Source organism: Argentina silus (genome assembly GCF_951799395.1).
Source record: "Argentina silus genome assembly, chromosome: 3".
Classification (NCBI taxonomy): domain Eukaryota; kingdom Metazoa; phylum Chordata; class Actinopteri; order Argentiniformes; family Argentinidae; genus Argentina; species Argentina silus.
This window is the reverse complement of record NC_139657.1, coordinates 6188474-6202999: the sequence shown is the minus strand read 5'-3', so window position 1 is coordinate 6202999 and position 14526 is coordinate 6188474. Positions and strand designations below refer to the sequence as shown.

Sequence of the window (14526 nt, the reverse complement as noted above, 5' to 3'; positions counted from 1 at the left end):
GTCTCCACGCCCCGTTATGCCCAACATCGTACACATCGGTTTAGGGAGAACGGTATGACAAAATATCAGTGTAGTTAATGAAGAAATGCATGGGATGTCTTTGTCAACAGAATGCCTGTGTGAGCTGTCTGGCCCTTGCACATTGAAAGTGAAATGTCATACTGTATGTGGAGTGTTTCCTTATGAGGACAGTGGTTTGTGCGTGTGCGTGTGTGCGTGTGCGTGTGTGCGTGTGCGTGTGCGTGTGTGTGTGTGTGTGTGTGTGTGTGTGTGTGTGTGTGTGTGTGTGTGTGTAAAATATACACAAATATTTCTCAGACGGATGATTCCAACTTAAACATAATGCAAGACACAATACATCAACATGGTGTCCGCCCCAGTGTAGATTTCCCCTCTGCTTTGTGATACAGGATACATACAAATCTGTCTCTTTCACATATCCAGCAATCCATCCATGTGAGAAATATTTGGTTGAAAGGTGTCATTCTGTACACCTCACCACACATGCACACACGCACACACACACGCACACGTATAACAATGTGTTTCATTACACCGCAAACAGAATTTTGTCTCCAGTTTCGAGTCGCAGCCAATCACATTCGGTAATTTTTTGGGGTCTCCACCTCACAATGCCAATATAAGGATATATATGGTTGTGTCTGAAATACATTGCCTGTGAAAAGAGGCTACAGTGTGGTTAATGAAGAAATGCATTGTGTGTCTTTGTCAACAGATCACTGTGTAAGCTGTCTGGCTGCATGGAATGTGCAATGTCATACTGTATATCGAGTGTTTCCTGATGAGAACAATGGTTTGTTAGTCATGCTGTACGTGTGCGCGTGCGTGCGTGCGCGTGTGTGTGTGAGTGAGTCAGTGAGTGAATGTACATTTCCCTGCAGATCATTCTCAACATAAATTACCATACCGAATATGTTGAATTAAAGGTGTGCTTTAAAGGCGAAGCTGACACAAAAAATTCCACAAGACATTTTTGTTGGCCTCTCAAACCACACAAACAATTTGCATGTTTTGCAATGTTTTGCATGTTTTGCACAAACAATTTGCATGTTTTTATCTTACCATATGCTAAGATAAGTGGTTGCATCGTCAGAGTTATGATGCAAACAACTCAAATTCTAATAAACTGTGCATAGTGAGCTTGACTTAAGCAGGGGCAAGTTAGGATTTTGGCCTTAATCATTACCTTTGTGTTGTTACTTTTCAGACTACCAGAGTATGAAACATAGAGTTAAAGGGATAATGCACCCAAATTACAAAACCACATATTTGGTTCCTTACCCTGAAAGGAGTCTATGGACAAGGACATACTTTATCTAGGCACTGCCACTAACTGATAATGGTTAGCATGATATGACCATGATATTTCAAACATGCTAATTTAGGCAGGTGGTAATTGTTAGAGGTTAGTGCCCAGATAAACTGAAACAAAGTGTGGATTAAAGTCTGTCGTTTCAGGGTAAGGAACCAAATATGTGATTTTGTAATTTGGGTGAACTATCCCTTTAAAATAGTCCTTCGTAGTTGAACAATATTTGAATGAATCAAGGCTCTTGTGAGGATGCCATTTTGGAGCCTGGCTCTGATTGCTCACACTCTAAAAGTGTGAATCAGTCGTTGTTGGATGCTGGCTACCATGTTGGAACCGGTCTAACAGGTGGAAAACTAGTGCATTGGGAACGCCCGTCTCTGTGATGAGAAGAATGAGAGAGGGGGGAAGGGAGGAGGGAAGGGGGACAGTCCTACCTGTGTGGGCTGGCATGAGGTCAGAAAGAGACGGAAGAGAGGAGAGCAGAGAGGAGGGGAGTTTCTAGCGTGATGTCAGCATGCTCTGATCACTGTTGTGTGACTGAATCAGTTGGCTGTGAAAAGCTCCTCCCACAGGCTCTCACCTCCACCTCAACTCTCCCTCTCCACTGTTTCCCTCTGAGTATGATGGCAAAGCATGACCTGGTAGGTTCTCCCTTTACTAATCCTCTTGGTGGTCAGGTTCTCCTGTGCTGACTTCAGTCCCCTGTCTCACCTAAATCAAGACTCTTCTTCTCTCATACACACACACTTTTCACACACACATTTTCTCACTTTCAATCTTTGTCTGTGTTTTGTAGTGTCATAAGTTTAGGTTTTGTTTAGATGAAGAGAATGTGTCTATTGCTCTGTACTGTTTAATGCATTTTTTCATACAGTATATCTGCTCATTCCCAGTGCCCCCTATGGTTATACTGAGTATATATAGCCGTTCATTGATAGATTGATGGACATGTGAAATGTGAGATTTTTATGGATCCTAAAAACAGATCAGAGGGGCAATCTATACTGGGGTGTTGCACCTTGTATTACATTCACATTGGAATCATCCATGTGAGTCAATATTTGATTGAAGGTAGGGCTCAGCAATCTCAATGGACAGCACCTTTATTTTTCATGCTATGTGGATTTATTTTGGCTCTATACGCCCAGTTTGTTTGTCCTAAGTGCCGAGAGATGATTGAAAGAAGTGACTGAAAGAAGACTTGGGCTGAAATGGAGTCCTCTACAGGCCTTTCACCATAGCCAGCTCAGACAAAAAGGAATGATAACCTCAATCTGTAACAGCAGATGATTAAATCTGACATACTGTAGTTCAACAGCTCGACAGAACACTTTGGGATTAACATTTGGTGTTTTGTCCTGCAGTAACTTTATATTGTTTTCATGTGGCCTTTGAAATATCACTAGAACCTATAATTATATATGGTATTACAGTAATTACTTTGAAAGTTGACTCAGTTGGGAATTGACCCAAAACTGATGTTCCACCTGTTTCACCTATTTTAGGGAAATTGGGTGGTTGGTGCCTATGGCCTTATCATGAAACCTGAACTTTCCTCCATAGAAAAGATCTTACGAAACAGCTTTGTTACTGAGTCAGCCCTGAAGCCTTCTCTATGTCATTCTGACTGAAGGATTAGTTTCTTTGTTGGTTGTTTTCTTTTTCCCCCTCTTTTTGTGATATAAGACATATTGTATTGACAAGAAACGACACTGATGCAAGGCAAAGTAAACAAAGATTGTAGATTCAGGTAAAACAAGCAGCATTTCTCAAATTCACATCCTGTTGAAAATTCGATAACTATCGATTACTAGGGTGTGACGTTGCAATTGAATAAGGTTTAGGGCCGTTTATTACCGTCTCAGCACTCATTGGGGTGTGAGGTGCTGAAATTAACAGAGATTTCCTGTAACCACGACTGACTACCTGGAAAAGCATGTTGAGCAGGAGAGAGGGGTGGGAATAAAGAAAGGGGAAGACAGACAAGATTACATTTACATTTACGTTACAGATGAAGACAAGAATTCCACCAAACGAGTTTAGTCACATAACAACATTCTGAGCGTAAGGGGGAATATCAGAGCCAGTCCAGGAAGTTAAAGACTTCAGAGAAAGGAACAGAGAAGAGAGAGAGAGAGAGAGAGAGAGAGAGAGAGAGAGAGAGAGAGCGAGAGAGAGAGAAAGAGAGAGAGAGAGAGAGAGAGAGAAAGAGAGAGAGAGAGAGAGAGAGAGAGAGAGAGAGAGAGAGAGAGAGAGAGAGAGAGAAAGATCTTGCCCCAGGGGGGAAAAGCACACTATCCAACTGACCCTGTCTGTATGTGGGTCAAAAATCACCTGTGCGATAGGACTAACAGCAACAGTTTGCCACGTGACTTCTCACACGTTATTGTTGTGGTCGCCTATATCCCTCCTCTGCCGACGCGGAGGCAGCATGTGGGACTATGCTGCACGCTGTTATCGCAAGACTACAGACCCAGCACCCCAGAGAGACTACAGACCCAGCACCCCAGAGAGACTACAGACCCAGCACCCCAGAGAGACTACAGACCCAGCACCCCAGTGCATTCATTGCAATCTCCGGGGATTTTAACCATGTCACCTCACAATAACACTGGCAACATTCTCCCAGTTTGTGAAGTGCCCCACTAGGGAGAACAAAACACTGGACCTATTTTATGCTAATGTGAAGGACACCTACATCTCTACTGCACTCCCCCCCCTGGGCAGATCGGACCACAAACTTGTCCACCTCAAGCCCATGTATGAGCCTCTAGTCCAGCAGCAATCTGTGACCACTAGGACTCTGAGGAGATGGACATAGGAGGCAATAAACTGGACTGGACAGGTAACACAGAAGTCCTGTACAAGAGGGGCCAGAGCTGGCTTTATTTCCTGAGGAGGCTCAGGTCCTTTGGCGTGTGCAGGACTCTGCTGAACATGTTCTACCAGTCAGTGGTGGCCTAGTGCAGTGCTGTACATGGTGGTATGCTGGGGGAGCAGCATCAAGGAAGGTGACACCAAGAGGCTGAACAAGCTTATTAAGAAAGCTGGTTCTGTCCTCGGTGTCACCCTGGACACTGTGGAGGAGGTGGCCAATATGAGGATGAGGAACTCCTGGCCATCATGGAAAATCCTTCCCATCCCCTACATGTCACTGTGGCAGAGCAGAGAAGCTCCTTCAGCAACAGACTACGACAACCACGTTGCATTAAGGAGCGCGATAGGAAATCTTTTCTGCCTGCTGCAATAAGACTGTACAACTCCTCCTCCGGCTGGCTTAATCAGGGTGATCAGAGACAGGCGGGGGGATGTTATCATACTGGACTGTTCCAGTAATTGTATTCTATTATTATATTGTCACTTTATTTTGTTGTTGTTGTTTGGTTGTTTGTGACGTGAGCCGCTGTAACGCCTTCCCCTCTGCGATCAATAAAGTACCTGTCTATCTAACAGAACAGCCAGGGATAACCATAGTTACCGGATCTTCCTTTTGGATTACTGCCACTCCATTGTCTCCATGGCAGTCACCTTCCTTCTCCCTGGTAACAATGAGCAAACATCCCAGGAGGCGACGTTAGCTCGGTTGGGAACCCGTCCACGTTGATTAGGTCTTTTGTCTGAGATGGCTGATAGCGCTATTGGGAGTAGATGAATATAAAGCATAATAGATAGTGTGAATAAAAGAGACAAGGAAATGAAAAACGTGCCCCGCTGGGGATCTCTGCATACTGTTGCTTGGAGACTTTGGGTTCATTGTGCTAGTTGGTTATTCAGGTGTCGGGCTTCTTCGGCTCGATGATTATATGATTATATGGTTGACAAAGGGTCGCTTGTTGAGCCTTGAAGGTACAATATGGAGGTTTAGTTGCTAATTGCTCACCTCAATTGTTTTTGCTTCAGTGATAGATAGATAGATAGATAGATAGATAGATAGATAGATAGATAGATAGATAGATAGAGAGATAGATAGGTACTTTATTGATTCCTGAGGGGAAATTAAGACATTACAGCAGCTCACATCACAAACAACTACAACAAAATAAAGTGACTAGAATGATCAAATAAAATATGTTACAGATGGGGGCGCACTCCCCAGTGTGGTCGTGGTCCCTAGTTGTCTCCCTCCGGCCGCCCGCTGGGCCACCTCACTCACGGTCCGCTTATTATACCAAAACATTACAAAAATAGACATAAAATAGACATCTGAAACATTATATACAGTAATAACAGTCCAGTGTTATTTAACATCCCCCAGCCTGACTCTGATCACCCTGATCGAGCCAGCCGGAGGTGGAGTTGTACAGTCTTATTGCGGCAGGCAGAAAATATCTCCTATAGCGCTCCTTGGTGCAACGTGGTTGTAGTAATCTGTTGCTGAAGGAGCTTCTCTGCCACAGTGTCATGTAGGAGATTGGAGGAATTGTCCATGAGGGCCAGGAGTTTGGTCCTCATCCTCCTATTGGCCACCTCCTCCACAGTGTCCAGGGTGACACCGAGGACAGAACCAGCTTTCTTTATAAGCTTGTTCAGCCTCTTGGTGTCACCTTCCTTGATATTGCCCCCCCCCCCCCCAGATAGCACTGTTGAATCCCGTTACTCTTTTCGTGATATAATATAGAATATAGAATATATAAAAAAAACTTTGCCAAAATAATCCTATGCTTACAGGCATGAGGTGGTGTACCCCTTTCTGTCCATTAAGTTAATTTATAGACATTATGTTTGACTATTTAGCTGGCCCCTTTTTGGCTCAAGAGCATCCCTCAGAGGCTCAATTCAATTCAATTCTTCCATAATGCAACATTCTACATTAAGCTGCTGTGTTAACTCAGGCAACAATATTGTATTAACATGTAATTTAAATATCTTGTAATTGTAATTGCAGCAACGGAATTCAACAGTGCTATCTTTAGTCATAATGCGAAAACAACTTTGGAATTAGGGTCATTACGCCATTACTACACAGGTATAGAAACATATGCTGAAACAATGGTGTAAAGTGTTAACAAAAATCTCCCGTGGGAATCCCAATTTAAAAACCCATATGATGTTCATTTTGGACCCATTGGCTGTATTTTTTATCTCTTCTCTTCTGCAGAACGACCCTCCTCCTCCGTACTACTCGGTTGCGGTGCACACCCAGCCCCCCCTCCTGACCTACGAGGAGGTGGTCTATGGAGTGGATCAAGGCCAGGCGGTCCCTCCCAACCAGATGCAATACATCCCCCAGCACTACATCCCCCAGCAACCCCCGCCAGTCACCCAGCCCAGTATTCGTAAGTACTTGAGTTTATATCTTTAAAGGGATAATCACATTTCTGTAATCAACCACATACCTTCACTCCAGTCCATACACCAAGGCACTGTTTTAAGTCCTGATCCTGGCTATTTAGCAACTTAAACTTCCACATGTTCCTATATACGTAATCGAAGCAGATGGGGTCCACCTTCTGGCCAGCAAGTGGTCCCCATCAACTTCCATTCATACAGAAGTGAGCTATCCCTTTAACACAACTCGATGGCTCAGATTCTCTTGGATGACGGACACTGTACCCTGCGTCTAGCCTTGCCTGTAATAGGATTATTATTATTATTATTATTATTATTATTATTATTATTATTATTATTATTATTACTGTCCTAGTCCTTTCCCATTCTGTTCATCTTCTCTGTTTCCTCTCCTTTACCTTATTATGAATAAGGAAACTATGGAAGTGGTAGTGAATACCGTCATATTGATAGAAGAGAATAGTCTTGTGCCATTTGTGCCATTTGAAAACGATGCTGCCTTTCGGAGACCCTATGTAGAAAAACAGCCACCAGTTGAGCAATATAGAGAAGAAAAACGATCATCCCATATTTACCAGACCTGAGCCGAAATAGCATGCACATTTCTTTCAAAGACTTGCTTTGCCAAATGGGGCGGGTTTGCCATTTTGAGACTATTCCATTGGCTCCATTGTGCCAGGCAAACTCAATCAAGCACATGCAGCAAGTTATGAAATTATTTTCAAATACTACTTCAACCCCGGTCTGATATTTGCAAAGTGATGGCTGGGCACCTCTCCTCTATAATATGGCTTCCTAAGTGAGCGATACATCCATTTGACATATGTGTGTGGTGTGTGTGTGTTATCTCCCCAGCCTCCCCCAGCACTAAGAAGAAGAAATGCTGTGGGAGCAGTACCCAGACTTTCGGCGGGTCACTGTCCGGTGTTCTGCTACTTGCCCTCCTCACCCTCGCCATCTGGCTCGGAGGTGAGGGCCATCCACATCATGTTGTTTCATATGTTGTTGTTGCTGGTTGTTCTTGTTGTTACTCATGGTTATTCATGTGTTGTTCCTGTGTGTGTAACCCTTCCGCTGTTCTGTCTGCTGTTTCATTCACTCCCCCACTTTCTCTCTCTTTGTTTCTACCCTCTCTCTCTCTCTCTCTCTCTTTGTTTCTACCCTCTCTCTCTCTCTCTCTCTCTCTCTCTCTCTCTCTCTCTCTCTCTCTCTCTCTCTCTCTTGCGCTCTCTCGCTCTCTGGGCAGTGAGTTACGGTACCAGGTTGGCAACGGTTGCCATCCATGACAGTGCCAATGATAACGACGGCAAGGGGAGCTATGAGGAGCAGACGAGCGCGCCAGTGCATGACACCTGCTCCAACTCCACGGTGCAGTGTGACGCTCTGCGGGACTGCCAGCTAGGCACTGACGAGACCAACTGTGGTGAGGACAGACAGACAGACACATACACACACACACACACACACACACACACACACGCACACACACACACACACACACATACACACACACACACACACACGCACACACACACACACACACACACACACACACACACACACACACACACACACACACACATTGATATATCAGAAGCAGACAAACACCAGTCCCTCCTCTCCATCCCCAGTAAGATTCGGGAACGGTAATGCACTGCAGGTCAGAACTTCCCAGGATGGCCGCTTCCTCCCAGTGTGTTACCAGGGCTGGGACAAGAGCTATGCTGACCAGATCTGCGCCCAGCTGGGCTTCAGAAGGTAAACACTCTACTTCACAACAGCCGCTCTATACTACTGTATAATATCCCTGTGACAGTAACAACCTTATCTTGCATCAGTAATTTACCCGGTGGGATTCAACTCATTTCACCACTGCCATGCCATTGTGTGTATGTATTTTCTAGAAGATTGATTCTCCAAGGTCCTCTCTCCACCTGCATGGTGTGACAGTGGCAAAATGAGTCCCTTGAAATGCGCCATCGAGGGGAAATGGATTCTAGCTTTTTTTTTTTGTCGGCATTGTGTCTGAATGTGTTTGTGTGTCAACCTTGCAGGTCTTCTGGAATGAAAGCTGTGAAATCCCAGCAGTCGATATCTCTAACATTGACTAGTCGATCATCTGAACCCATTCAGGGCCTGGTCAATGTGAGGTAAGAGGCCCCGATCGTCCATACACAAACTTTCATGTATTTTCTTCAGTTAGTCTGACTTCAGTTGCAGTCATTCAATCATTCCAATTGGTCAATATTGGTCTGATTGTGCAAGCAGGGATGGTGGTGCACAAGGGACACTTGATCAAATTTTAAGTAATTTGTCAAAACCTGTCATCAACTAAATGTCAAGACTTGTTCTGTGTTATGAGTGTTATGCCTTTATTATAGCAGTATAAGCCTCATGACATAGGGTTTAAATAAGCGTAATCCTGACATGTACTGTATATCCCATAAGTATGTAGTACATTTGTGTCCCTACCTCCAATATCTGTTACAGTATGTACAGTATGTAATTGATTGTACTATATTAACATTATCTGTTAGCATCCCTTCCCCTGGTCTCTCTGTCATTTTGTATTTTTCATTTGGTTAAAATAACTAAAAGTGTGATCACTAAAAGAATGTTGGTCCCTGACTTGGCCTGTTTTTCCTGTTCTTGTGTTGCTGTGTAGCGCCTCTTGCCCAGACCAGATGACTGTCTCCCTGCAGTGTGTAGGTAAGAAGCTACCATCTGCTCTCCTTCTGTGCACCGTTGAGGCAGCTCGCAAAGCAAGCTCTTCATTGTACAGTTTACAACCTGTATCCTGTGCATAGGACCATCATCAACTTTGATCTGATTTGATTTACAGTCACCTCCTACTGACACATTACACCCTGGAGCACATGCAGAAACATTTACACTATACACAACCTTGTATTTACGCTTCTACTTGGTCAGAACTGTCCATACAGTCATACGGTCTTATCCCTTTAGCACTATTCCTGCGCTTTGATACGTTTTACAGTAGCTGTTGATCCAACACAAACATCGAGCCAAATTATAGTATCAGATATTACCTTCTCTTCTCCTCCCCCCAGATTGTGGTCGGCAGCAGTCCAGCTCCAGGATCATAGGGGGCAGTGTTGCCAAACTGGGGCAGTGGCCCTGGCAGCTCTCTCTTCAATTCCGTGGTTCACACTTCTGCGGAGGGGTCCTGGTGTCGCCAGACTTTGTTCTGACAGCTGCCCACTGCTTCCCCAGGTCAGTGACCAGACATATAAGGGTGGTTTCCCCATACATCACAGTTTCAATGAGATTCTCCATTGAAAATGATTTTTAGTCCAGACTAAACTTAATTTACGGGGGTCAATGGGTCACAGATTTCAGGCAGTTATTGCATGCAAAAGATTTGCGACCAAATACTAAACACGAGTGCTTAATTTATACAGAATATTAATCTGTATACTTGAAATAGGGGGACTTTGTATAAAATGTGTTGATTATAAATGGTGTTAAACAAATACCCTTAAATAAAAGCTGCCAATCTGCTCTTTAACCTCATATTAATTGTTTTGATTTAATTACATTTTAAAATTCTAACTTTTGGAGGATAGAGCCAAAAGAAGAAAAAATGCTTCATTGTCCAAATACTTATGGAGAGCACTGTTCATATGTCCCTTATAACTGTCCACATATATCATGTTCACAATAACGTAATAAACTATAACCACTCAGAGCAGATAACAGTTACACGTTCTATAATGCAAAAGATTTCTGACTACAAATATGTACCGTTTCAGCCATGATAAAGTTATTGTTGTTATATTGCGTTGATGTTCGAAATCAAGGCGCGTGTGCTCATCAAGTTGCTAGGTAGTTTCTAGGTTGTGATGGATTTCCCCATAACAGTTAATCATGTCAGATTGCATCATTATGAGCAACATGGAACAAGATTAGAACAGAACAGAAGAGTCTCATGTTATTAAAAACATACCGGTATGTACAGGAGCAGAAAACCAAGTTATCCTGTTTTTTGTGTCTCTGGCAGGTCCACTCCCTTTGTTCTTGATGCAGATAACTGGCGTGTGTACGGTGGAGCTGTGTCCAAAGACAAGTTTGTTAACCCCTACATTGTCGAGAAGATCTTCCTGAACGAAAACTACAACAACAAGACTCAGGACCACGACATCGCTTTGCTGAAGCTAGCTTCACCTGTGGACTTCACCAGTAAGTTTCACCTCCATTCACCTCAGTTTGGTACCTATAAGTGGCTAAAAACTTCATGTTATGTGCCTGGAGTCATGGCGTAGCAGTTAAGCTCCTGTGTTTCAAGCACACATTGCCCATCTAGGCACAGGATCAAATCCTACCTTTTTGTATTCTCTTCCCTCTTTTTATCTACATCCTCTGTATTATTCCAAACTTTCTGAATAAAGTGAAGAAATAGGGAAGGGGGAATGGGTTGTCCACTTCTTTAAGAAGAAAAAAACATGCTGATGCCCTTTGGGGCCCAATGAGCTATTTGTGTCTGTGGTGCATCAGCTCAGAATAGTAATGTGATTTGGACATCTTTGTGTGTGTGTGTGTGTGTGTGTGTGTGTGTGTGTGTGTGTGTGTGTGTGTGCGTGCATTATGCATGCGAACACTTTGTCAGTGCAGTGTGTGGTTGCAGTGTGTGTGTGTGTGTGTGTGTGTGTGTGTGTGTGTGTGTGTGTGTGTGTGTGTGTGTGTGTGTGTGCTTGCTTGGGTGCATGTGTTTGTGCATAATTGTAAGTGCATGCGTTATGCATGCGTAGACTTTGTGTGCACCTAGTGTGCGCACACTATATCAGTCTGTGTATGTTTATTATTCAGATGCTGTCCAGCCAGCCTGTCTGCCAGCCTTTGACCAAAGATTCCCCCATGGAACCAGGTGCTGGATTTCAGGCTTCGGAACCACTGAGGAGAGATCAGGTAGGGGCAAGGGATTAGGAGTTCAAAAGTATAGTGAATAACAAGTATGTTGAAATAAGGGTGCGCATGCATCATTCATAACCTCTTCCAATTGCAGAATAAACCCATACGAGAGTATATTCAGGTTTCTTTTTGCCATGGGGTGACCAGCAGCCGAGTCCATTGAATAAGAGGGCCTTGCTTGTTCGGAGAAGAATGATGATGTGCAATTTAATCAATGTGTCAATCAATCCATCACTGTCTGTGTGTGTGTTTCCTCTCACAGGTGTCATCTCCAGAGACTTGCTGGAGGTGACTGTTGACATAATTGATGTGCGTGTGTGTAACGGGTCCGTGGTGTACAAAGGCGCTATCACCAGGAACATGGTGTGTGCAGGAGACCTGGCCGGGGGAAAGGACTCCTGTCAGGTGAGTGTCCTCATAGTCAACTGTGGTAGGGAGCAACCGCCATCAGGGAAATCCTCCCTAATGTCGTTTAAAAAGCTCCAAGCTGCTGTCATCTTAGGTCCCAGCCACACTAGTCCGTCCACAACAGATGACAAAACGTATACCTTTACGTGTGACGTTTGAAACAGCCATAGCAACTCAACAACACTTCCTGGTTTCTAATTGGCTACGAACGGGCTGTTAACAGTTCAACTCCTCATTTCTTTCTCAAGTCAAAATGGACATGTGCAGTACAGACCCTTGTCATCTACCGTTGTCCGTCAACAGATGAAACCATTAGCTCAATCCGTAATCTGTAATTATGATTTTCAATCCGTAACCCGACAAGTGTGGCGGGGCTTTCCCCAGTGTTGCTCAGGTTTTTATCCCTCCTCCCCTCTCCTCACACAGGGGGATAGTGGTGGTCCACTGGTCTGCCAGGGGGCAGACAAACTCTGGTACTTGGTAGGTGTGACCAGCTGGGGGCAAGGCTGTGGGCAGCGTAACAAGCCTGGGGTCTACACAAAGGTGCCCGCCCTACTGCCCTGGATCTACAGCAAGATGCAGGTATGTGCTAACAGTCTTTAACCATAGAGTTATAGCCACTAGAGGATGCACTCCCCCTAAATTAACTTTGATTATATGAGGTGAGCCATGTCGTCAACTTGTTTAATCATCTTCTGTGATTAGAGTGGGCGTAAATAAAATGTTGATTGGTGATTCACTGCCACCAGCTTTGCTGGAGTCTGGTATCAACTCAGCACCAGTGTTTTAGGTCGGTTATTTATTGGCACCAGTAGATGGTGTCATGGCACTGAAAGCCATTTACAATCTATCAGTAAACCAATTGAAGAAGAAGACCACGCGTTAATCCAATTGGCTGAAGCCTTCCCAGCTCATACGACGTCCCACCCTAGTTGACTAAATGGCATTCCTCATGCTGACACAAATGTAATAAATGGGAAAGACAGCATGTGCCTACTCTGTGCATCTCTGTCTTTATCACCACATAGGGCTCCTTTTGCTTCAGCAAGGCAGTGCTAAACTGTCCAAAGAATATTCTACTCTACAGCATGACATTATTATACCTTATCTTTAACAATGTTTTCGAGAAGACAGTGACTATTCAAACAGAGTTTAAGTAAAGTGCGTGAAAATGTATTTATTAAAAACACCCATTGGATTTTGTCTTATCCCGTCTATTAGAAATATTACGCTTATCGTGGCCGACTTTGCTGACTTTTTGCTGAAGCAAAATTAAGCCTATAGACCTAAGTAGTAAACCATTGGTTGTTCTTTTTCCTTATCATACAGACTCTTTAGGCACAAAGCTAGGATAAGCATCCCCCCACTCACCCACCCACCTCCCATCCAACACTACATGAAGCTTACCCACTCCTGATCCTTTTCCTAATCTTGTTCCCTCCACAGCAAGAGAGGCCGTGATGTCACATCCTCTCCTGTGACATGACCACATCCTATCCCCAAGGACCGCTGGCAGCCCGCCTCCCCCTTCCTCTCTCAGCATGAGGTGAAGGACAGGGAGATGGATGGATGGACGGACGAAAGGCTAAACACTAGCTAAGGGGAGTGGCAGGGAAGGCATAATGCACTTAAATTGAAAACAGCGGGGTGATACTTGAGTTCTTCTTCTGTCCCTATGCCTAACCTCAACTCCCTTGGTGGAGCTGCTAACGGGCCTTACACATAACGGGTCGTTACAGTAATACAGCTGGGATGTGTGATGCATGAATCTGATACCACGCAAGTCTATGCACTGACCTCAATGTTGTCTACAAATGGTTACAAAATGATCGACATTATTGATTCTTAATCTCCTTGTCTCACAATTGCTAGTATATCCATAATTGTTTACATGTAAGAGTATAGGGAGGTTTAAAGATGGTAGGTCCGTCTCTTTACTAGGCTTATGCACAAATCATATCCCCTCCGAGCCTCTCATATCTTCGAATGTTGTTGAATTTACACAACAGATTTTGTATTGTCTATAGCCCCTCATGTCTGGTTACCTTTTGCATTGTTTTCTGAAGGATGGGTGTCCGAATGTAATGATATTGCTCTTTATACTGTATATGGGGATGCTGAACTTCAAATACATGAATGAATAAATTACACAGAAATCAAGTAAATTGCCCATGTTGTCATTTAAACCAATTGCAAATTCAATCTTCAAGGTCTGGATATGATTAAGCACTGCATGTATTGTACATATACAGTCAATAAAACATTTGGAGCATCCATAGACCACATTAAATGCGTAATTTGGACACAGAAGGCATGACTTGCTGCTTGTCATATGGAATTTCCACACAGTAATACAAATTACGTCAACATTCATACCCGTCGAGGCATCCCCGCCCCCCTCAACCGACCACTACCACTGCACCGTCTGTCACTCCTAGGAACGGGGGCGTCGAGCGTGGCACTGGTAGAGCGCGTGGGGACCGGGAGGTGCGCGCGCAAGGCTGAAGGATAGACGGCTAGACTCACACGAAGAATACCAACTGTGGGTCGGCGCGCGTGTGTGACAG

At 44.1% G+C, this 14526-nt stretch overlaps 1 protein-coding gene across 2 annotated transcripts; it reads left to right on the top strand.

The window, feature by feature from the left end:
• Positions 1 to 1819: 1819 nt before the first annotated feature.
• On the top strand, positions 1820 to 14124 carry tmprss13a (transmembrane serine protease 13a). 2 transcript variants are annotated; one of them, XM_083667032.1, is made up of 13 exons: positions 1820 to 1974; positions 6432 to 6609; positions 7478 to 7591; positions 7869 to 8045; positions 8254 to 8380; positions 8677 to 8772; positions 9288 to 9331; positions 9694 to 9856; positions 10644 to 10822; positions 11450 to 11548; positions 11814 to 11956; positions 12386 to 12541; positions 13406 to 14124. In XM_083667032.1, the coding sequence occupies exons 1-13, from the start codon at positions 1840 to 1842 to the stop codon at positions 13418 to 13420; spliced, it is 1626 nt and encodes a 541-aa protein (XP_083523158.1). In that variant the 5' UTR covers positions 1820 to 1839; the 3' UTR covers positions 13421 to 14124. The 2 variants fall into 2 exon arrangements, with proteins under 2 accessions (XP_083523158.1, XP_083523159.1); XM_083667033.1 differs by lacking the exon at positions 1820 to 1974 and adding an exon at positions 3490 to 4178.
• The last annotated feature ends 402 nt before the right edge of the window (positions 14125 to 14526 follow it).

Bases quoted from the DNA above. Each gene is read 5' to 3' on its own strand.
- tmprss13a (XM_083667032.1), top strand. From the start codon at position 1,840: ATGTCAGCATGCTCTGATCACTGTTGTGTGACTGAATCAGTTGGCTGT. The intron at 8,046-8,253 runs GTGAGGACAGAC...CTCCATCCCCAG, and splicing joins CACTGACGAGACCAACTGTG to TAAGATTCGGGAACGGTAAT. The intron at 11,549-11,813 runs GTAGGGGCAAGG...TTCCTCTCACAG, and splicing joins AACCACTGAGGAGAGATCAG to GTGTCATCTCCAGAGACTTG.